The 24,507-nt window shown below is 35.9% G+C and overlaps 3 protein-coding genes across 4 annotated transcripts; 1 reads left to right on the forward strand and 2 right to left on the reverse strand.

The window, feature by feature from the left end:
- The first annotated feature begins 5,573 nt into the window (after nt 1–5,573).
- Nucleotides 5,574–7,556, forward strand: LOC102629732 (cytochrome P450 94B3). The gene has a single exon (XM_006470061.4). It carries the CDS (start codon nt 5,796–5,798, stop codon nt 7,287–7,289), a length of 1,494 nt encoding a protein of 497 aa, XP_006470124.1. The 5' UTR covers nt 5,574–5,795; the 3' UTR covers nt 7,290–7,556.
- Nucleotides 7,557–10,770: 3,214 nt separating this feature from the next.
- On the reverse strand, nt 10,771–17,923 carry LOC102630504 (ATPase family AAA domain-containing protein FIGL1). Its single transcript, XM_006469991.3, has 13 exons — nt 17,270–17,923; nt 16,524–16,662; nt 15,899–16,288; nt 15,199–15,437; nt 14,425–14,552; nt 14,208–14,326; nt 14,036–14,128; nt 13,670–13,771; nt 13,291–13,393; nt 11,475–11,558; nt 11,296–11,391; nt 11,060–11,187; nt 10,771–10,962 (listed from the first exon to the last, which is right to left on the reverse strand). The coding sequence occupies exons 1-13, from the start codon at nt 17,617–17,619 to the stop codon at nt 10,861–10,863; spliced, it is 2,073 nt and encodes a 690-aa protein (XP_006470054.1). The 5' UTR covers nt 17,620–17,923; the 3' UTR covers nt 10,771–10,860.
- A 2,812-nt stretch (nt 17,924–20,735) lies between these two features.
- LOC102630009 (SWI/SNF complex component SNF12 homolog) lies at nt 20,736–23,699 on the reverse strand. Of its 2 annotated transcripts, XM_006469990.4 has the most exons (3): nt 23,533–23,699; nt 21,589–23,338; nt 20,736–21,092 (listed from the first exon to the last, which is right to left on the reverse strand). In XM_006469990.4, the coding sequence occupies exons 2-3, from the start codon at nt 23,151–23,153 to the stop codon at nt 21,020–21,022; spliced, it is 1,638 nt and encodes a 545-aa protein (XP_006470053.1). In that variant the 5' UTR covers nt 23,154–23,338; nt 23,533–23,699; the 3' UTR covers nt 20,736–21,019. The 2 variants fall into 2 exon arrangements, with proteins under 2 accessions (XP_006470053.1, XP_006470052.1); XM_006469989.4 differs by having other exon boundaries at nt 21,589–23,669.
- Between the last annotated feature and the right edge of the window lie 808 nt (nt 23,700–24,507).

The raw sequence follows: 24,507 nt of genomic DNA on the forward strand, positions 1-24,507 counted from the left end.
ACTCAAAGACTAAAAACACTCCAATGAGCACAACAACCAAACTTAACAAAGATGAAAAAGGCAAGGAAGTGGATATCAAAATGTATTGAGGTATAATCGGATCTTTACTCTATTTAACTGCAAGTAGACCCAATATCATGTTTAGTGTATGTTTGTACGCAAGATTTCAATCTTGTCCCAAGGAATCCCATTTGCTTGCTGTTAAAAGAATTTTCCGTTATTTGAGTGGAACCATAGATATTGGCCTTTAGTATCCTAGGGGAACTCATATAGATTTAACATGTTATTCGGATGCGGATTTTGCCGGTTATAAAGTTGATAGGAAAAGCACTAGTGGAACATGCTATATCCTAGGTCACTTACTTGTTTCATGGTTTAGTAAGAAACAAAATTCTGTTGCACTCTCAACTACCGAGGCTGAATATATAGCAGCAAGAAGTTGTTGTGCACAAGCTCTTTGGATGAAACAAACACTTAGAGACTATGGTATTAACCTAGAACATATTCCTATTAAGTGTGATAATACTAGTGCTATAAATCTTTCAAAGAATCCCATTCAACACTCTCGAACCAAGCATATAGAAATAAGACATCATTTCTTGAGAGATCATGTTTAAAAGGAGGATATTGCATTAGAGTTTATTTCTACAGAAAAGCAACTCGTTGATATTTTTACCAAACCTCTTGGCGAAGAACAATTTTCAAAGATTCGACATGAACTTGGAATGATGAAATTTTCACATTAACGTTACTATTCATGCTACTAAGTGTATTGAATTGATTGACTTATTAGTGATTTAATGATTTAAATTATTAAGCTTGATATTCAAATGATGTGCTTGCTTTGTTAATTCTTGATTGATTATATGAATTAATTGCTTGAATACATGTTCATGAATCATGCATTAAAATGGCTCATAAAATATTTTTAGATCAATTAAATGATCTTGGAATGTATTATTTGCTGGCAAAAAATTAAATCAAATGTGCGAAATTATAATAAAATAAATTGCTAACCGTTTCCAATAAATGGTGTACCGTTTTATTCCAGAAACTCGATTATGTTGTCTGCCTTTTAACCCTTTTACCGTTTGATGCAATCGGTAAACCGTTTAAAATCAGATAGCTCTCTAGCAAGTTACTCCTCAGCCGTTAAGAGTTTAACCTTTAACTGTTTCCCATTCTTTAGCCTCTGAAAGTTACCCCTTAACCATTTTCGTGATTATAAAATTGTTCAAAGGTTTTTTCTTCTCCTTCTCCAGTTGCCCTTTCACCGTTTCAGCCATTGTTGCGCAGCCGAAGCTTCCTCTGTCCTCAAACCTTCATTTTTCTTATTTTTCTTGCCAAATCAAACCTATAACATCATTTCTTATCACCTTTAGAACACTTTCACCGATTCAAATCTTCAAATCAAGTCCAAAATTGAAAAATCCCAAATCTAAACCCTAACTGCAGCCGTTTGGATTTCTTCCTTTTTAACCCGATTCTCACCCTTCTTCAACCAAATTGAGCCTCAAAATCACATCGTTTACTCATTCCTAAGCAAATAATCGGTTCATCTCCTTCTCATCATATCTCTCCCGTAATTTTCCAACTCCTTCATTCTTCCCCATGGCTGCACCCCCTCGGAGAAATCTCAGGCGAAAATCTATGCCTCCAAGGAATCCTATACCACCACAGGAAGTCTCTGAATTCGCTCAAATTCATTTCCCCATGCCTTCCTTGGCCAAGCGGTTCGAGGATCGCTTCAATGGTCAAAAAGTACTTGACTCTTCTTATGTTGAAATAAATGATTTCAGTACCTTAGTTGTATGTGGTAGAAGCATTAGGGATATACTTCAGCCTTGGGAGTCTGCCATTGACTTTGATGACCGAGTTTATCCCAATTTAGTGCGAGTCTTTTATTCGAACATGGAAATCTCCGCAACTCGCCTAAATAGGATAGTTACTCAAGTCGGCAGTGTGCCTATAGAATTTGATGATGAGGACCTAGCTGGCTTTCTTGGTATCTCTAGTGAGGGTCATGACATTTACACCTCTAGGAAAGCCCTTTCTTTTGACGATTTTAGTCATGTTGATAGAGTTCGTAATATTTGTCACCGCCGAGACTTGTCTGATGAGACCTGCAATCTACCTTTTAGGGCTCAACTTTTACCTCTCCAAGTTCGCATTCTTCACTCTATTTTACAGCACATAATGACACCTAAGAAGGGTCACTCGGATGAGGTTACGAGGTTGGACGTTTGCCTATTAGATAGCCTCATTTCAGGTCATCCTATTAACCTCGGCTATGTTATTGTGCGGCACATGTTGAGTACTCCCGTGGTTAACCACCGCTTGCTTCCATATGGTAGTATCATTACTAAGATACTGCGACGCTTTGAGGTGCCTCTTCTCGATACCAGTTATATGGAGACTAGATGGATTGGTCCCGAGGCCATGACTAGTATCGGTTTTTCTAGGAAGAATAGAGAGTGGATAAAGACAAAAAAAACTCCAAAAACCGGGATACATTGATTGCCCCAGAGGATGATCGGATGCTCAACGATGTTTATCCTCCCGATAAGCTTCCAAATTTTAGATTAGGAGCTCATCCTCATCCTCTGCGTTGCCATTTTGTCCATCGGCCTCCAGCTGACTCTGACTTTGAGGAGCGTGTGATAGATGCTGATATTCCCTCCTCTTTCGAGCCGCCTCTGGCTCCTGAGCAGCCTCCTGCTCCTGAGCCCTCTGCTATTCCTGAGCAGCCCTCTGCCTCTGAGCCACCTCCAGCTCCAGTTCAGCCCCCTGCTTCAGACATTGTGCAGCAGTTGATTGCTGATGTTCACCGGATTTCGGAGCGCCAGCAGCTGATTCTCGATCGGTTGGACGATTTTTCCTGTGACCACCAGCAGCTACGTTCTGATTTTCAGACCTTCCAGCAGTAGAGCATTGATCAGCAGCTTGAGCTTATAGCTGGATAACACACTCTTCTTTGCTATTTTGGTTATGATCCGGGGAGTACATCTTCTCCACCTCCATAGTTTCTGAGTTCTATTTTCGCACATACATTTCATATTTTGTTTGTTTGTGTGTTGCTATTTATATTTTTATATACACTGCTACCTCTGTATGATCTTGATGGATTTTGATGACATGTTTGTGTGATGTTCTTGATGTTGGATGAGTTGATATTGGTTGATGAAATTGTTGGTTTATTGGTTAATAGAGTTGTTGGTTTGTTAGTTGATGGAGTTGTTGGTTTATTGGATGACGGAGTTGTTGTTAATATATTTTGGAAGTGTTTTAATCTCATTTTGTATTAGTGGTTTTGCTCCATTTTAAGGGAAACTCTGCCAAAATTTTGGCTCGTCAAAACTGGGTAACTTCTTTAACGGATTTGCAGTTGTTTTTTCCTTTCTCTCTGTTCTTTTTGATAATGAAGAGGGAGATAATTATGAGAAGATTTAAAATGAATTTAAAAATGTTTTCTTGAGCAAAAATCTTTTTATTGGACATTTCTTAATTTGGCCATACATTTAGGGGGAGCATATATTAAGGGGGAGTAAAATATTGAATGAAGTTTGTCATCATCAAAAAGGGGGAGATTGTTAACATGAATATGTTAATAATATTGATTTTGATGATAACAAACTTTAAATGATTTTTGATTAAAATGTTGGAGCTATTCCTTAATAAAAGAAAGCCTTATAATCATTCCAATCATATTCATAAAAGATGGACTTTCAAATTAGAAAATGATTCTCTGCAAAATCTAGTTTAAAATGTGATTCTGGAAATAAACGGTGAACCGTTTTCTTTCAAACAGTTAACCGATTAAAGCTAGAGAGCAACATATTGTCTAAGCTCTAACCGATTAAGAAAAACGGAAAACACAAAAAGCTAGGAAGGCTACTAGAATTTAACGGTGACCCGTTTATTTAAACGGTTAACCGATAAAATTCAGAATTGAAGATTGTACTCTTCTGGCAGCGTTTAACAAAACCAGATAAGGCTAAATTGTTTTGCAGGTTACTGGAAACAAACGGCGAACCGTTTATTACAAACGGTTAACCGATAATATCCAGAGAGGTCACTTCATGCAAATCCTTAACCGTTTCATGTAAACGGATAACTGATGTTCATCTTGCAGGTCTCGGAAATTTAACGGCGAAAGGGTAAGCCTAAACGGCAAACCGTTTATTTGAAATTTGGCCCAACGGTAACTTTTGACCAGCCTAAACGGTAAACCGTTAATGGTTAACGGCGAACCGTTTTCGGGCAGACAGTTTGTAACGGTTAGTTTTTCAACTCCAACTATAAATAAGCTCATTCAAATTCAAACAAGATTGATCACAACACGACCATTGAGCTTATATTCGAGAATACAATCTTCATAAACCTTTAAAATACATTCTTGTTTCATATATTCACACATTGGGCATTGATTTGTAATCTTAAATATTGTGTGAGAGAAAAATAATTTTTAATCTTCTACTTTGAGCGATTGTAAGTGTTGGGATACACTTAGGTTAAGAGATTGTGAATAATCTCTTGTTGTAAAGGTTCATTGACACCTTGGAAGTCAAGTGTAAGCATTTAAAGCCTTGGAGGTTTGCTTAGTGAAATCCTCAAGCCCGGAAAACTTGGAGGTGTGGACGTAGGCGAGGTTGGCCGAACCATGTAAAAATCTTCATGTTTCAATCTCTCTTCCCTTATATTTTTATATTGTAATTGATTTAATTGTTATTCCATTAAATTCATTCTAGATTTGCATGATAATTTGTTTTAGAATTAAATAATTTTTAGAATCTCAATTCACCCCCTCTTAGGTTGCATACTTGTATTTCATACTAAACACTCATCCACTTTGACTTGATAGCCAGAGCTTCCATTTCACAATATTTATAGCCTTAAAGCAGCGACACCACAATTGCATGCAACCAACCAGAGCAGTGCTAGATCAATTGCTTTTGATTCTGAGAGTTCTTTAGCAGTATACAGCTTGCTGCAATAGCTTCCCACGCTGCGATATTAACAATAGTAGTATCAAAATGAAAGCATTAACAATGGATAGCAACTCTACTGTTGCATATGTCAAATCAATTTGGAAATTCTTCTGACTTGATGTCAATAGAAAAAGACTGGCCAGTAAGATAGTGGAGCACCAAAAAACCGCTTTTATGTTACTTTAGTTAGTGACTTGAACTGAGAGAAGTAAGTCAGACTTTCAGGGATGCCACTTAACTACCCCTTTTTAACTAATTCTGTACTATAGATCCTATACATAAGAAAATTACAAAGGGAAAAAATGATAAAGAGAAAAAAAATTAATTTTCTAAGTTCATGGGCATGTGCATATTGACGAGGTGTACAAACCAGGTGACCAAGCAAATAAAAGATAGAGAGAGACCGTGTCCATCATGTTTCTGCATAATTCAACTGAACCATTTCGTTATTGCGGTGTCCCTGTTATTAATAAAATAAAATAAATAAATGAAGATAGAATATCTCCCTTTATAATAATAAATGACACATGTCAATTAACGGAACAGAGAATTATACTATATATAAAACTGATAAGGATTCAGTGTTGAGCTAAGTTTTTGTACTAAGTACTAAATTAATAATTGTTAGGTAAGAGAAATAAAAAAATAAAAACTTAAAATAAATCTTCATCATTAATTCAGTGCTAAAAAAAAAGCTCAGCTAATCGATATAAAACAGTCTTGCCGTATTGTTTATGAAGTTTTGAATACTCATCATCCACCCTCACCCCATTCATTTGATCAGTTGACTAAACTGCATGCCCACAGATGAACTTATTGATCATGTCTCTGCAGCAGTGGTTTCTTGTTTTCCTATGGATGATTCTTTACATTTTGTACGTAATTTTAAGTGAATTCAAGAGAGTTTCTAAGTTGTCAGGCCCGCCTACTTTTCCTGTAATCGGATGCTTGATATCTTTCTACAGAAACCGGCACCGTTTGCTGGATTGGTACACTGAACTCCTTGCAAAATCGGCCACCAACACGATTGTTGTCAGCAGGTTTGGTGCAAGAAGAACCATAGTGACGGCAAACCCAGAAAACGTTGAGTACATACTCAAGACCAACTTTAACAACTTCCCCAAGGGCAAGCCTTTCACCGAAATTCTGGGTGACTTTCTTGGCTACGGGATATTCAATGTGGACGGAGAGCTTTGGCGCTCTCAGCGAAAGATGGCCAGCCACGAGTTCAGCACCAACTCGTTGAGAGAGTTTGTGATGAATACACTCAAGGATGAAGTTGACAACCGGCTGTTGCCCTTGATGGACTCATTAGCAAAGTCATCCGAAGAAGTTGACTTGCAGGAGTTGCTAACAAGGCTTGCTTTCAATATGATTTGCAAAGTTTCGATGGGGATAGATCGCTGTTGCTTGGATCCTTCTTCGCCCGCGCCACCTCTTGCCAAAGCTTTTGATATGGCATCAGAGATATCCGCCAGGCGGGGAGCTGCGCCTTTGTTTATAGTTTGGAAGATTAAGAAGTGGCTTGGAATTGGGTCAGAAAGGCAACTCAAAGATGCCGTCGAACTAGTCCGCGAATACGTTGAGGAGATTATCCATAACAAGAAGATGACAGTACGCCAGGGAGAAAATGACAGCCAGGATCTATTGTCTCGGTTGATAGCGTCTGGCCAGGAGGAGGAGGTAATAAGAGACATGGCGATAAGTCTCATCATGGCAGGAAGAGACACAACTTCGGCAGCAATGGTGTGGCTATTCTGGTTGATTTCATGTCACCAGGATATTGAACAAAAACTGGTTAAGGAGACAGGGCTCGTGAGTGAAGATATAGACTATGAATCATTGAAGGAGTTGAGATTGTTGAAGGCTTGCATTTGCGAGTCAATGCGACTATACCCTCCCGTGGCCTGGGACTCAAAGCATGCAGCCGCCGACGATTTGTTGCCGGATGGGACAGCGGTTCAGGCCGGAGACAGGGTGACATATTTCCCATATGGAATGGGGAGAATGGAGGCATTATGGGGCAATGATTGGTTTGAATTCAAGCCACAAAGATGGCTTTCCCAAGGAGAACCTGACAAGGTTTGCCCCTACAAGTTCCCAGTTTTTCAGGCAGGTCCGCGTGTTTGCCTCGGAAAGGAGATGGCTTTCATTCAGATGAAATATGTGGTGGCTTCAGTACTCAGGCGGTACCAAATCAGGCCGGTCAGGTCCGGTCAACCGGTGTTCGTGCCACGCCTTACAGCCCACATGGCCGGCGGATTAAAAGTATTTGTTCGAAGGAGAGAGCAATTAAGATAAGGCTTCCAATAAAATTTAATTGAAAGTCAATGGTTTTAGTTTTAAATTTGATGGGCAATGTAACATGCTGTTGCCTCTCTAGTAATATAGTTAGGAGAATTGTCAAATGCAAACAATCATACAATGAAACTAGATTGATTGCTCGTGAATGCCGGCATTCTCTAAGGTCATGTTTGGTTTGAAGAAAAGGGAGGAGAGAAAAAGAGTGGAATGGAGAGGAAGGGAGAAGAAAGGAATGAAGAAGAGTAGTGAAATTAAATTTTGTTGTTTGGTTTGACATAAAATTTGATAAGGAAATGAATTATAATTTTTTTCTTTAAACAAATTTATCATTTACCTTAATATTAAATTATTTATATTAGTAATAATATATATATATATATATATATTAAATTAATAAAATAAAAATTATTAATGTCATTAAATAAGTTAAAAAGATGAAGGGTAATTTTGAAAACTTTAGTTTATAATATAAGAGGAATTTAAATTCTTCACTATTTAGCGTGGAATTCAAATTCTATATTATGATGGATATTAAATTCTAAAGAAAATTAAATTCTTATACATTTTGTTACTACCAAACAATGAAAATAAAAAGAAAATTTAAATTACTTTCATCTCTTACATTCTCTCATCCCAACCAAACATGACCTAAGATTATGGGCATCATTTGGGGGCATCTAGACTTGGTCTAATTTTAAAATCAGGTCAGCATATTAGATTAGATGTCTTTTATTATGATAGCAGTTAATCAATACGGGCCGAGACGAATTAGTTAATGACTGTGAGTAAACATAGAACAAATAAATTAAAATACATAGCTCTCTGCTTTATTTTATTGGGGAACAATATGATCATCTTATGCTTTATCTTTAGTCTAATTAATCTATGTAAATAAATTAGTGTAATTAGGAAATAATTATTGAAATTTGAATTCGAAGCACATGCTTGCTTGGAATGATTATTTGAAATTGTATTTGTTTAAGTAGAAAAAGATGGAGGCTGTCTATAATTTATATACATCGTATTAGTCATAGCACAGCCTTTCCTCCGGGCTTTTATTTTATTTTATTACGCGTGCTTGGAATGATAATTTGAACTTGCATTATATTTGTTTAAGGAGAAAAGGTTGGAGGCTGGCTGTAATTATACGTCGTACCGTATATGCGCAATTTTATAATGAGCCCCGAACAAATTAAAAAATGAAAAAATACACTATGAAACGTGTTGACTCGTCCTGTTATTATAAAATGACTCCATAGTATATATCATATTTATTTAGAGCTTTTATTTGACTTTGTTAATATATTTTTTAACTGGTGGAAGGATGGATAAAATATAAATCAATTTTTTATTCTTAGTTCTCTCAAAATTGGAATAGAGATGGCTTGTTGACTAAAATTACTCAGCCACTCCCCATTGGACTTTTATTTAATTCTTTTCTACTATATAATGTATAGAGATTGATGGAAGATAAAAAAAAAGTTATGTTTCAAGCCGTTATAGCTTCACCCGTGACTCAAATTGAACCAGCCACCTAAAAATAAAAAGGAAAATGAGAACCGCTATTTTATACGGGAAATTTACAAAAATGGCCATAAAAATTTTGCGTTTTTCAACTTTAATCCCCCAAAATTTTTTCTATCATAACTAGCCAAATACCCTATATTTGGACTACATTACCCTCGTCACTTTCATCAAATTTACAAAGGCATGCCACTTTTTCAATTCCAGCAAAAGTAAATACAGATTTTCCTCAACAACTTAACAAACATTCATCACTCTCAACAAACTTCATCATTCTCGATAAATCAATTGCATAATCGAATATATAATTATCAATGTGAGAGCTTCTTAAAATTAATTTATTCTCTTATACAATGTAAACCTTTAATCTATTAATTTTATCAACTAAATTCGAAATTAAAGTGGGTTTTGTTGTAAATATTGTTATTTTTCATTTATAAAACAATGTGATTTGTTAAAGTACTTAGTTTGAGTTGAAAAATGAAAAAAAAAACCATTAAAAACACAGAAAAATCGGGCAAAAAATGAAGTTCAGAACAAGTGAGACATGCAAGTGGAACAGGTGCATGTCTCACATAAACGCACTGCATTTATGTGCGACAGGCACCTGTCCCACTGCCTGCCGTACATAAACTCACGAATTTTATGGAGTACATGATTTTGATTTGTCTCGTCGTAAGCTTCGAAACGGTATATTATACGCCTAAAACGGACATATATAGCTCAAGTTATGGCTTTCGAAACATAAATGAAATTTGGTGAGACAGGCAAGTGGGATAGGTGCTGCGTTTATGTGCGACAGGCACCTGTCCCACTGCCTGCTGCACATAAACCCACGGATTTTATAGAGTACATGATTTTGGATTTGATTTGTCTCGTCGTAAGCTTCGAAACGGTATATTATACGCCTAAAACGGACATATATAGCTCAAGTTATGGCTTTCGAAACATATATAAAATTTAGTGAGACATGCACCTGTCCCACTTGCCTGTCTCACTAAATTTCATATATGTTTCGAAAGCCATAACTTGAGCTATATATGTCTGTTTTAGGCGTATAATATACCGTTTCGAAGCTTACGACGAGACAAATCAAATCCAAAATCATGTACTCTATAAAATCCGTAGGTTTATGTGCGGCAGGCAGTGGGACAGGTGCCTGTCGCACATAAACGCAGCACCTATCCCACTTGCTTGTCTCACCAAATTCATTTATGTTTCGAAAGCCATAACTTGAGCTATATATGTCCGTTTTAAGCGTATAATATACCGTTTCGAAGCTTACGACGAGACAAATCAAATTCAAAATCATGTACTCCATAAAATCCATGAGTTTATGTGCGGCAGGCAGTGGGACAGGTGCCTGTCGCACATAAATGCAGTGCGTTTATGTGAGACATGCACCTGTCCCACTTGCATGTCTCACTTGTTCTGAACTTCATTTTTTGCCCGATTTTTCTGTGTTTTCAATGGTTTTTTTTTTTCATTTTTCAACTCAAACTAAGTACTTTAACAAATCACATTGTTTTATAAATGAAAAATAACAATATTTACAACAAAACTCACTTTAATTTCGAATTTAGTTGATAAAATTAATAGATTAAAGGTTTACATTGTATAAGAGAATAAACTAATTTTAAGAAGCTCTCACATTGATAATTATATATTTGATTATGCAATTGATTTATCGAGAATGATGAAGTTTGTTGAGAGTAATGAAAGTTTGTTAAGTTGTTGAGGAAAATCCGTATTTACTTTTGCTGAAATTGAAAAAGTGGCATGCCTTTGTAAATTTGATGAAAGTAACGAGGGTAATGTAGTCCAAATATAGGGTATTTGGCTAATTATGATAGAAAAAACTTTGGGGGGTTAAAGTTGAAAAATACAAAATTTTTATGGCCATTTTTATAAATTTCCCATTTTATACTCTAGAGATTAGTGACACATTTTAGAATATTAGAAGCCGACGTACATTTATGAACACCGGTGGAAAATGACAATTACAGCTTATATATATATATTTTTTTTTACTGGGAAGCAATCTCTAAAGAGATAAGCTTCCAAATTGCTTATTCCATTCTTCATATATACCAAGTTCATTCAGAGAAACAGAAGCCCGCACCTGTGGCAATGCATTCTCAAAGTCCTGTGTAAAAGATAACGAGATGGCCTCCGTCAATCGACCCGATAAAACTACGCATTCGCGTGCACATTTAATTTAATTGATTTCTGAATATAATTACCTGAAGAGTTACCGGTTGCATATCCTCCTTTTGCAGCCTTGTAATTTCTATTCCCAGTCTCAGGGCCTCTCTCAGTGGACCCATTGATGCTTCCTTCACTAAGTTTTTCATATCCGATCCTGAATACCCTAGAAACAAACATGCCAAGTCAGGAAAATTTGAAACAAAAACTCAAATGTCAACGTAAAGTACCACACAGCTAATAAATATAGTTGTGAATGATTCAAAGCAAACACCTTCAGTTAATTTGCATATGGTACTAATATCTTCATCAGAAAGCTTGAATAATCCATCCTTCTCTAAAAGATTACGTATGATCCAGGCTCTCGCTTCTTTATCTCCGGTACCAGCATGTTAGTGACACATCATTGCAATAAAAGTAGTTATCGAAATAAATGAGTAATATATCTTGCACCTGACGAAGGAAGGGGAATATAAAGCCTCTTGGTCAGCCTCCTACGTGCCGCTTCATCAAGTTCTTGAGGTCTATTTGTTGCTCCTGAATAATTTTAAGAAGTGAATGCAACTACCAAGTAAACTGAGCTACTGAAAATCAAGAGTAAAGACAGTTAAAGGAGATTGAGGCGAAACAAATGTAAATTGAAACATAGTCTGTTTTTATTTTTTTATTTAATAACTGCACCAAAATTCAGTACAAGCATAGGCTTTTATAGCCCAAATATATTGCTTAAAACTTTTTAAGGTAATTAATTACTTTACTTTCTTATACATTTTTCTTTTCATTGGGTGCGTTTGGTACACGTATTGTATTATGCTGTATTGTATTATTTTAATGCTGGTGTATTGTATTATGTTGTATTGCATTAACACTGTACTATAATAATACTGTGCAATGTTTGGTACTACACTGTACTGTAATAAATTTTTTAATTAATTTAAATTAAATATTATACTATATTTTATATTAATATGTTATATTATATTAATATATTTAAATTGTATTAATATTTTATATTATTATTAATTTTAAATTAATATTATTTAAATTTATTCATATTTAACTATTTATTATTAGTTATAATAAATTATAAATTTATTAATAAATTATAATATAAAAATAATTAATATAATATAATAATATTGAATAATAAATTACATATTTATTAATTTATATTAATAATTATAATGTAAAAATAAAAAATAAAAATATTATATTATATTAAATTAAAAGTTATTATTATTATTATAAAACAAAAGTCAAAAGTCAAAAAACAAAAGCAAAAGTCAAGTTGCAAAAAAAAGCAAAAAATGGAGGAAAAAAAAAAAAACCAAGCGACAGTTGCCGCATTAACTTAAACCCAACTGTGAGTCGGGTTTATTTAATGCGGCAACTTGGTGCATTAACTTAGCCCAATAATGTGGTGTTACTGTAACTTTTGTTTTGCCAAACATGGGCTTGTATAAAATTAATACAATGAGGGTCTTTAATACAACAACCAAACAAGCCCATTGTGCACAAGATTATAGCAATGTACATATTAACCATGCAAGTGTGAACCATTACTCAGATTGTCTATTCACTTGCAGAAAGCACATTAAATATTGAGTTCAACATGCAAGGGAGAACCATGATCATTTCCTAACAGATATTGCCAGGCAAAGAGTGGGAATATGAATGAAAATAAGGAGAAACTCAGAGTTCACAAAATATACCACTCTGAAATGTAAGTGCAACACGTTTGGATATTTGGGATCATGGATATCTGGAAGTTAAATCTAAGGAGAAGCAGAGAGAATCTCACTACAAGAATTTTTACCAGACCCAAAACCCTGATAGATGCTATGATATAGCCGCTTAATACTATTCATGATATAGCTGCTTAATACTATTCATATTTAGCTTTAGATTTTCTTTTATTTATTTTAATGCAGATAACCCTTAACCTGTCAAGACCCACTTAGTATTCTGCAGAGCGCAGATACAATTAAGACTTCTGAAGCTAAAGCAATGTATGTACTAATCTTTTGTCTTTTCTTTCTCAGAAACCAGAAAAACATGTAATTAGAAAATTCTGCCAAACAGTTTTTAAGTAGCCATTGCAAAAGAGGAATGCACAGTCAGCATAAAGAACCTTAATTATAGTTAAAATATACAGGATTATGCTTGCTTCTTGGAAACAAACCACTGGCAGTGGCAGTCAAAACCTTTCTCCTAAACCGGAAACAATATACATAAACTAAATAATTGAATTTAGGGATTCAAAATTTACCTACAAGGAGAATTTGCTCACTGCCACTGTCAAAGCCTTCCATTTCAATCAGGAACTGTGTTTTCAGTCTTCTACTTGACTCATGTTCACCATCTGACTTGCGCTGAAAATAAAATCGTTTTAAGCAGAACAGTTTATTCACCAGCAAGACTGGCATTAATATGATGAACATGCATGTAAGGCAGCATCTAGAAAAAAAACGAGTATAGTCCTCATTTTCCAATGGACCAAGTAGAATCCAAGCAGAAAGAAACCTATCTAAATCATTAACTTGCCTTGCAGAAACCAGTCTTCCTGTACAAGGGACTGATATAGCGACAATAAGGCAACCTGAACCAACACTATAGCTTTGTCTTTAAGAGCTGTTAAGTTAACCTACCTGAGAAAGAAGCGAATCTATTTCATCAACAAAAATTACAGCTGGTTGACGGCAACTAGCAACTCCGAAAAGGGCCCTCACTAGCTTTTCGCCCTCGCCAATCTACAGTTATCAATTCAATTGAAATTCATTTTAACATATGATACAATCTGGGAGAAAGTTTTAAAATGATTCAGTAGTAAGCTGTTAAAGATCAGGAGACAATTTGGGAAGCTTTATCGATCATTGCAATTCAATTATGAGTGACATAGTATGTATCCCAAGTAACAATATAGAAAATTAATAATCATTCAAAATTTTTCTGGGAAATCAGAAATTAACTCTATGAACAATCACACAAAATAAGACCAAAGAAAAAATACTTGCCCACTTGCTTGTCAGCGAACTTGCAGATATAGAGAAGAAAGTTGCTTTTGCTTCTCCAGCTATGGCTTTCCCAATCATTGTTTTTCCTGTTCCCTAAAACATAATAGGAAATAGGTATATCATAACTAAGTGGTGTTTGTATCTTCCATATGCCTGAGGATTTAGTACTTACTGGGGGACCAAAGAGGAGAAGACCTTTTCCTGGGGAACGACAGCCTTTAAATATGTCAGGACGCAGTAAAGGCCATATAACCATCTCCATTACACATTTTTTAGCATGCTCCAAACCAGCTACAGCATTATCAAGTAGTGATAGTAAATAACAAAAACTTCATACATAAACAGATTGACATGAGAAAAACTGAAATATGTAAGGAATCACATAGTACCAATGTCATCCCATCGGACATGGGGATCACGATCCATAATCTCATTACTAACATGCTCAATCAAACGAGGTTCCAAATTCCTCAATTTTTCAGGAAGCTCTCCATCTGGACCACATAGCATCTCCAGACTATAATTGAAGGACGAAAAAGGAATTAGGACTTGCACATGTTCGTAATTGTGCGCACGTGTATGAGAGATAGACATAAACATTATTGTCAAAACATAAACTGAAATTCTGAATGAACAAGACAGAAAGTAAAAATTGCATGCCTCTTTCAAATATGAAGAAAATATTCCCCTAAAAAACCATATGTAAGTCAGGCACAGAAGTTTATAGTTTCTTTAAAAGCGCATTATTTGATTCGTTTGAAGGCAAATGAAGCAAACTGGTTCCCAGCAAGCATTATGTGTGCACTGAAAATATCATCAAAATACAAAAGATGCTCTGATTTGTCAAAACCTCTGGGTATACTTGAGACTGTTAGTGCATTAAAAAACTGGAACTCCTTATTTCCAAAAAGCAATATGTAGACAAATTTTTTTTAAAATTCCTCTAGTTATTTTCACAAAAAGTGATTTTATTCAAAAGTACTTTCTACAAAAGCCAATCAAATACACCCTATATAGATGAAACATACTCTAATGGTCAAAGATCATTAGTAGGTTTTCCAAACTTGAAACGATACTGATGGCTGTCAGCTTGTCACGTTCAAACAAAGACGTACTTTAAGGTATGCTGTCTATATTTAATTATATGAATTTACATAACTCACCATGCCTTAGTCGAGTACTCTAGAGCATCATCATTCTTTCCTGCACACCTAGAAGTCATGTTTCCAACATTGCTCCCATTATTTCTAATAGGAGGAACAAAACTACCACGAACTCCACGACGTGAAATGCCATACGATTTTGCACCATAACCCCTTATGTTAGGATTGTTATCACTCTGAGGGGAAACCGAAGCACCCGACGATCCCACAAGCCCTCGTCGTTGCCTAACATCCCTTTCCTATGTCGGAAAAGGTTGTTATTAACAATGATTCTCGTGGAAAAAAAACATAAGCTGGAGAGAAACGGATTTAGCTTCCACAAAATATTTCAAATAAATTACAATCTTTTTTAAGCTGTGATCTTATTATTCATTCTACTCTCTCTGTCTCTCTGTCTCTCTGTCTCTCTCTCTCTCTCTCTCTCTCTCTTTCCATCTTCAAGGGACTATGTATATTAGATATACATGATTTACTGAGATGCTTCTACTTAAGTTCATATCTTCATTCTACAATGAAAATATTAATCCTGTCCAATGTAACAAAAAAGGTTGTCTAACTTCATGTGGACACAAAAATAAGCCATTAGGTAAAAAATGAACATTGAGAAAAGGGGAGGGAAAAAAAATAAAAATAAAACCCCAAAGCCAAATAATGTCACAATCAAAAACTGAGAAAATGGGTTTCGATGTAAAATAAGTACCAATTTTGCTTTTGCAGTAACAAATCCATTGGCAGAAACATCGTTGTTGACGTTTTCAGTGGCTGATGGTGACTTGGAAATCCAGTTTGTAGGGCTACTAATGTCAACATGTGCACGTTTCATTCCCGAACTATTTGTATAACCTCTTTCTTCCTCTTCAACTTTAACAAATTTGGAGACATTATGACCCTTCGGAAGGTTGGAAAACAAGGAAGACTTTTCTACAATCACGCAATCTTCAGAGCCGTTGCTTTTGGAGTTCAACATACTCCTGAATGAGCCTGTATTTGTCTTCATGATGTTGTTCCCGTACAAGGATGCCAACTTTTCTTGTGTCATAACTTTTGATTGATTGCTAAACAACTTGCCCTGCCTGTCTAATCTGCCTCCCTGAGACAATTTGAGATCTCAACTAGTTAACGTCACCAGTGGGCAACTGATATTCTTCTAATGCTTGTGGGAGAGAAATACTAAAGACCACAATAAAAAAGGAAGGTTCTTAAACAACTTATCATAATATCAAAAGAGAAGCCAATTAGAAAAAAGAAAATTCAACGAGTACAGCCTCTTAAACTGTCATTAAGTGGGAACAAAACAATCAAAGAGAAAAATTTGTGTTCTATACCAATTCACTTGCAGCCCGTTCGTTATATTGCTGTAGATTTGCTCGAAAATATTTTGATTGCTTAATCTTCTCAACGTCTATTCCTCCTTTCAAGCTAAAAGCACAGCCAGGAGCTCTGCCTGCCTGTTCAAATGCTCGCCTAAGAGTGCATTGAACAAATTATCAAAATTGAAAATCAGAGAGTATATCTCAGCAAGTGAAAAGAGAAATTTGACATAAAATGCATAGTCCTAGTCAATAGACCCAAATCAAAATTAACTAAATAAAATAAATTCAAAGTTCAAATGCTTAACCAGAACTCTATTAACTCCAGGAATTCTTCACGGTCAACATCTAGCTTCATGTACAGAGACAATGGACATAAGCTCCATGGAATGCCAAGCCATCTATTGTTCATCGTTAAATAGGTAAAAGTGACTAACCCTCATTTTGTTACTTCATCATTAATGGGGTTCTAACAACAAACATACCAGAAAAGAAAATCACGGTTAATTGCCAAAATTCAATTAATAAAAAGACTTTTCAGATTTTAAATTCTAGAAAAAAAAATCCAGCTTCAGCTCCAATTTCAATCATGCAACTCCAAGTAAAATTCAGAACATTAGAGCCCAATATCTTAAATTATAGTACTAAAATTAATATAATTGAAGTAAAGATACACAAATAGATACGCAGCCTTATATCAATCAAGATCTAATGACCAAAACAATCTTTACAGAACTACAAAATAATAAACGTATTTGTACCGATCGGAGTCCGGAACAAGAGCGCGCCGAGCCTCGTCGAGTTTGGCGACGGCTTCGCGGCGGATAGGGCGAGTAAGGATCTCGTCCGTTTCGGACTGAGTGTGGGAGTCGAGGAAGCCGAGGAGACGGAGGCTGAGGAGCCGAACCGAGGAGAAGTCGCGCTTATCAAGGAAGTAATCGGCGCCGAATTTCAGCGAGTGAAGCCGCTTGAGGTTGTCGTCGACTTGCTTTCTCCAACACGACGTCGTTTTCGGAACCTCTCCACACTGTTCTTCTTCTTCCATTTCTCTTTCTCGCGGTTTCAACAGAGGAGAAGAGAACGCTGGTTTTTTATTTTCCTTTCCCGCCATCCGCTTTTTGGTTTTTGGGGGGTTAGTGGATTGTTTGGGCTGGGGACTGCGTTTTGAATTTTGGCCTGGGTCAGGTGCGTGGGAATTTGGGATACAGACATATGGCCCTATTTTTAAGCCAAATTACGAGATGGCCACTGAATCAATTTATCGTATGGGAAATAAAAGAAAAACCTTCGACAATCGCAAATTGGACATTTGGCAAAGTCTTAATGGGTCCTAATAATGAGATTTATAATATTTAAAATAATTTTTTTTTATAGATTTTACGAAGACCTATCAAATATCATCACCTCAAACCTATTAAAATAAGACTCCATCTACCGTGCTCTTTGGGTAGTATACCCCATTTGTTTGTCTGGTAGTGGTAGTGAAGGCACCATTGGAAGAAAAAGAGAAAGATCGTGGAAGTGGGAAGTCACTAGGTGGTAGTTGAAGGAAATATGGAGTGCAGGTCAATAGACATGAATTGTTTACGGCGCCACAATTTTGTTTAATCGAACAACAAAAAGTTGGTGTAGATAACAATGAAGTAGTTAGCTGTAGCAATTAGATGTAGAAGCAAGTAGTTAGCAAGAGACAATTTTATATACATTATAAACAAGTATTTTGATCTAAGAGGGCATGTGAGTGTGGTTATCGTAGCATGGAAAAATGGAATGACATCGATTGATGTTAATTAAAGGAAAAATGAAGCAAAACCAAGAGGATAGGAAGTAAATGTAGTTGATTAGAGGTGTTGAGAACGCACTTGGAGCCGCAAAATCCGGCAAGTCCTCAATAATTGGAGCGAAAAATAATCCAGTATGTGAAGGGATGAAGTGGATGGATTGGTGAATTGGAAGGAAGCATCCGAAAAATTGAAAGCCGCAGTTGGTGGACCATTTGCGGCATTAGTTCTACAAATGGGCAAATGGGGAGAAGATTATTAATGATGGAATAGTATAGAAGGAAGAAAGCTTGTGTAAATGGCATCGTTTGTAGTGCATGGAAATAATGGGAAAACGAGGAAAATAATAATAACACAATACGCAATCTTGAAACAAATAAGTAAAAGAGAAAAGAATAGAATGGCAATGAAGTATAATCGCGTAGATAGTGATTTATAAATAAAAAAAGAGAGAGAGAGAACAAATTGTGGAGTGGAGAGAAGGAGGAATATAATTATAACAATGATAGATTAGAATGTGTGAAATTTGCGTCGAATCTGAAAATGTATTGGATTGAATTTGAATAACAAGTAGAAATCTAAAAAAATATGTAGCAAACAAAGATTTGTGTGGAAGCAGGATAATCAATTCAGAGAGCAGGAGCTATGAAATGGACAATAGCTAGAAAACCCATTCATGTGTTGTTATTATGGCTATCACCATAGCCATGGCTTGAAATAACAAATATTTCAGAAAGTGTGTGGTTACTTAATATGAGAACGACCAAATACCCATCATCTTTTATTTATTACCATGAAACTACACTTTACAACACCATATAAATACATTACTAATGCACAAAACAGATACATGTCCATTACATTGGCAGCCCCAAAATAAACCCAAAAAAAAATCCAATAAAATCAATAAATCAAATCTACAACAAACAGTAAACCGTAAGCATGTACCATTCCCCCCCATCAACATCTCAATGCTTCCAATTCACTTCTTTCAATTATATGTCCTTAATTTTCCACACATGTTCATTGAAAAACTTAGTAACACTAAAACTACTATAGAACTTTCGATCATACATTCGATTATCATTACATGTGCTTACCAAAATACAAAACAAAAAAATTATGGTATAAATTTAAAATTGACAATTGACATTTAAGACGCTAGGTGCTTTTAAGAAGTTGAAGTTGAGTCATAGTTGAGTGCATGGTCAGCATGAAGATAAAGAAATTGACACCAAACACCACCAACACAATGAAATTATAGAGCAAAACAACAACTACTTTCTCATCAATCCTATGCATTAAATGGGTCTAATTGAATTGTTGGTAAATAATCCCTAAATCGATTTGAAAATTAATACCCTCTACTCCACAATTTTGCCATTCTTTGTACTAAATCTCACTTCCCAGCAGGTTTACTAAGATAAATTCATTATTCAACTCATAAATTTCAATTTCAGCTTCCACTAACTTCATATTTTATTGTAGTGATCTCTCCCTCCGTTTCGTTTGATGCTACCAGACAGAAATTAAACTCACCACGATTCACTTCATAAATCGTAGCTGACACACCGTCGCTACGCACCCCAAGACCAGTTACGAGAGTACAACGAGTTGGAATGATAGCCCAACTTTAACTCAGTATTCATTATTGAAACCCCAGTCGTTAGATTTTACTCATTATAATCTAACGGCTTCCCAGGAAACCGTCGAATAAAGGGGTATTGTGCCCAGGGGGCCACGGTCGATGGACCCATCGACCATCATATCTGGTCAAGTATGTCACTTTTAACTTTCGCATGTCCTACATAAAATTTTCTTCAAATATAAATAGGTTATTGGGCTTTTTTTATATTTCTCCAGCATAATATAAAGAATAAACCCGGCTTGTACAAAATGACTTAACATCTATTGCAAAGAATGTGTTTTTTGAGTTCGAATAATAGGTGTTAACCATACTCGTTAGGCAGTAATATAGTGAATTATTAAATAATACAAACTTTATATCTCCGATTTATACATATATGAATCTCATTTGTAAAATTTAATCAATAGAATACCACATATTATCCTCGTAGCATACAATTTTCTACTTTTGCTGTGTCACTTGGATTTCTGTTACACATACCTCTTACGCTAATCCTTTCATCGTAACTGCAAAATTAATCTTGTAATACATGTATACCATCAGCAATATTATTAAAATCTATTTTAGCTGATTCGCTTCGTAATCATCAATCATGATACTAAATTGTTGGCAAGCTTTCTGTTAGTTCCCACCAACCTAAGCACAATCATTTAACAGTTGATCTTCTGCAGTGAATAAAAAGATAAAAGCGCCAAAAAAAAGGTAAACAAAAACCTGAAAAATAAACCCCCAAGTTAACATCAATATTTAGCAAGCATACTGTTGCTGCATAAACACATGGGGGGATCATCCATAGCATTTTAAGTATCTTCCTTCTGTAAATTAAGAACTGAGTAAAACACAACTACTGTAACAAGCTTGTTCGTTGAATATGATGAGTAAAACAATGACAACTACACCTAAACAAAGCTACAGAGCAAATTTTTCTGGTTCTACAAGCACATAGCATTCCTTTTGCGGTCAACTACAACAGTAATCAGATACAGCTGCACTACTTACATAAGACAAAACTAAGATGATCTATAGACACTGACTAAAAGCAATCACACAATGGTCCACCAACGGATCTAGAAAACGGTCAACTATGTGCTTCCAGGAGCATCACTTCCGGCAGCTGGCTTACGGTTCAAATAACGAATCACAGCATCTTCAACCCTGTTAGGATCACCAAAACCAAACCAAATGTTTTAAGACCTGCTTAACGATTCTTTTCTTTCTTAACTTGGAACAATATCCACAGAGAGTATATAAAATCTTAATTTCAAACAGTGAAAGGTGCTGACATATCTTTATTATTTGACTAGTTGGAAATATAAAACAAAATGTTAGTAACTAAATCATCAAATGTCACAGGGCATATACATTAATTATGAAACAAGCCTTGTGATGCCAAAGACGAAGTAATTAGGTTTCTGCATGTGTGATCACAAATACTTCCATCGAACTATTCAATACATTTAACAATGCCAATATATCAAAGTAGGCACAGGCCGCGGCTGAAAAATTAAATGGGGAATACCATAACTAGTCGTCATCGAGTCAACAACAGACTCAAGATATTGTGTAAATAAATAAGTGCGACTAAAATGGTAGGGCAAAGTATTAAAACAAAGAAGAGAAACTCAATAGTAATAGATAGTAAATGACTTACCATGGTTGGTTGAAGAAATCTGATCGGCGCTCTTTCTCAGCACTTCGACTACCTTCTCCAGCCACAAGCTTCAAATCCTTGCTTTGAGACTCAATCAATGTGTTAATAAATTCCACAGGAGATTGACTGAACCCTAGAAAGAACGCTCTCCTTCTTCGGTGTTCATGGATCTTCCTTATAGCAGAGCATATTGCTTCATCACACTGATCAATCTCTTTGTTCTTATCAGCATTGGCCAATAGAGTAGACAATTCCCTCTGTATTGGGAATGGCACATCAACCAACACATCATAGCATGCTGTTCCAACTGGACTATTACCTGAAAGCTTGATCTTGTGCTCCAAATGTATGGGTTGTGGAGGAGATAAATGTTGTGATATCTTCTGTGAAACCATAGTGAATTTCATCTTTTCTTCCCCAAATACTTTTTGAAGAGGTGGATCACAAGTAAAGATGGAAGGATCATTTGGGTGCTGCAATTTTCTAGCCTTCACATAATGCCAAATTGCCGCTATAATTCTCGGCCGTGTATCAACCTCAATACCAAGAACCTCCATCAAGGGAGGAGACAGCTTAAATTTCTCAGGCACATAATTCATTTCCAACCGAATGTTTACGGTAAACTCTTTATCTCCTTTTCTCTTTACTTCAAAACCCTCATGAGGTGCTGGGGATCGGGAATTCTCCCATACAATGATATGATTATCAGGGTAGAGTCTCTGGTCTAGGGAAATGGTAACTCTCTTGAAGAAAGATGAGAACTTCGGGTACAAGGGATTAGACTTCTGTACCATTCCAGGCTGGTCTGGATCTACACCATCTTCCAAGATCCTCCCAATTATCTTAAGCGTCCACATAGGTGGCTCGGCATTCGGCTTCTTCGGAATAGTTTTAATCTGATTAGCAAATGTATTGAAAACATAAATCCGAAGGGTTTTCTGCAAACAAGGGGGATTCTTAAGTGCCTCCTGGATATCAACTTTCTTTCTAGTCAAGGCAGCATCAACACGAGCCTCAAACTCAAGGAGCTGGGTATACAAGGCAGATTCGGGCAAAATTGCAGCCACTCTTTCTTGTAACTGTTTCTCTGGAAGTTTTTGCTTCTTCCTTCGTGCAGCAGACGTAAGTTCCATTGCTTTTAATGGCGAAACCATGTTTGACATTGGAACCACAGGTGGACGAACAGGGGGCTTCTGAGGCATCCTTTTCAGACTTGCATTACCAGGAGTCAAATTAGAAGGTGAAGATGAACCTAAGTTTCCAATACCAGCATTCTGGAATTGGTTAATGGAAAGCCCTTGAGCTTGTAAATGAGCTTGGAGCTGGGCATGAGCTGCTTGGGCTTGCGCCACCTGAGCATGCATTTTTGACTGATGTGCCTGGGCTAGAGCCTGAGCTTGAGATAACTGAAACTGGCTCGGAAACCCAGCACCCATTTGCGCCTGAGCTTGTGATTGCGGAAAACCAGGGTTCATGGGCATAGATGGACTACCCATTCCAGCATTAGCAAAGGGTGACGAAGTTTGCCCAAGACTCTTGGCAGGGTTATTGTTGTTCGCAGACATTTGTATCTAACTAATTATATCGCCCAAAAAAAAAAAACCTAAAATTTTGCACTTTATCCACGCATAGGCTCTAAAACACAAACCCAAGTGATATTTTCCACAAAATCTCCAACACCCAACAGCAGCAGACAAATCAAAACCCTAGCAACTTGAAACTTTAAAACCTAAATTCCAGCAGTGGCTACCTAATTTCGAGTAATAGACCAGAAGGGTGAGAAATGGAAACCCCAGAGAAGAAAATAATTTAGCTATAGAAGTAGATTAGAGTGGGTTTAATAATACCCTAATTAGCACAAGTAATGAACTTAAAGAAAAATGCTTCTTTTCTGCAAGGAGCTGAGCATAAATGTAAATAATAATATGATAATTAATTTCTTACGAAAGGGGTAGCAGCCAAAGTTTGTTCGCTTCGCTCTGCGTCCTCCGCTTAAGTTAAGCCCCAGCAGCAGCAGCAGCAACTGAGAGAGGAAGACTTTTGCATACTTTTGTCTGCTTGCCTTGATATTCTCTCTCTCTGTAAGAAATGTGAATCATTTTTAAGACACTCAATTCGACAACCCGGTCCACATTTAACGGTTCGGGTTCCATCCCAGCCCATGTTTTTTATCCTTTTTTTTTTTTGTAACCACAATAACATCTTTTACTGAAAGTCATAAATATTATTTAATGTTTTTTCTTTCTAATAATATTTTATTAAATGTTAAACAAATCGCGACCGAGCTCATGGGGTTTAGTGAGGTAGGATTTCAATCTCAAACAATTTTTTTTCCCGGTTTATTAGTTGAACTAATTAGAACCTACAATAATAAAATTTAAAATTTTACTTCTTTTAGTTTATTTATTAAAAACATTTTGAAGATAGCATATTTTTTATCCCATGAACAAAATAATCTTTTAAGTCTCATTATTCATTTTATATTATATATATTTATTTTCTTTTAGGTTGAAAAACCCTTTTCGCCAAATTTTTCTTGAAAATCAAACACGCAGTATAATTCTTTTATAAAAAAAGTTCAATGTTGTCGAGTAAACAAGCTCGTTAGAGAACTTTATATTTTACCGCGAGTTGAAAATATGACAAATAAGCCTTTATATAGACATTACAACTTGATTGTTCACAAATCATAGTGATTATACAATCCTTTTCTTGATTTTTGCAAAATTGTAATCTTGGTAATTGTGGAGAGCAGGAGAGGACGCTAATTGTTTCAAGTAGAATCTCAAGCATCCTGCATTCCTGCTCATAACGGTGCTCTTGAATAGAAAGAGTGTGATCTGAGTTTGAATTTTAAACACAATCTTCAAAACCAAGTCAAAAAGTAAGGTAAAAAAGGGTATTGTTTTTGTTTAATTG

Source organism: Citrus sinensis, chromosome 2 (genome assembly GCF_022201045.2).
Source record: "Citrus sinensis cultivar Valencia sweet orange chromosome 2, DVS_A1.0, whole genome shotgun sequence".
Lineage (NCBI taxonomy): Eukaryota > Viridiplantae > Streptophyta > Magnoliopsida > Sapindales > Rutaceae > Citrus > Citrus sinensis.

What these genes read in the sequence shown, in the direction of transcription:
- LOC102629732 (XM_006470061.4), top strand. Translation starts at nt 5,796, where the DNA reads ATGAACTTATTGATCATGTCTCTGCAGCAGTGGTTTCTTGTTTTCCTA.
- LOC102630504 (XM_006469991.3), bottom strand. Translation starts at nt 17,619, where the DNA reads ATGGCGGGAAAGGAAAATAAAAAACCAGCGTTCTCTTCTCCTCTGTTG. An exon ending in GAGTACTCGACTAAGGCATG is followed by an intron (nt 14,553 to 15,198) that starts GTGAGTTATGTA and finishes CTTCAATTATAG; the next exon opens with TCTGGAGATGCTATGTGGTC. An exon ending in TTCTCCTCTTTGGTCCCCCA is followed by an intron (nt 14,129 to 14,207) that starts GTAAGTACTAAA and finishes ATTATGTTTTAG; the next exon opens with GGAACAGGAAAAACAATGAT.
- LOC102630009 (XM_006469990.4), bottom strand. Translation starts at nt 23,153, where the DNA reads ATGTCTGCGAACAACAATAACCCTGCCAAGAGTCTTGGGCAAACTTCG. An exon ending in GATTTCTTCAACCAACCATG is followed by an intron (nt 21,093 to 21,588) that starts GTAAGTCATTTA and finishes TGATCCTAACAG; the next exon opens with GGTTGAAGATGCTGTGATTC.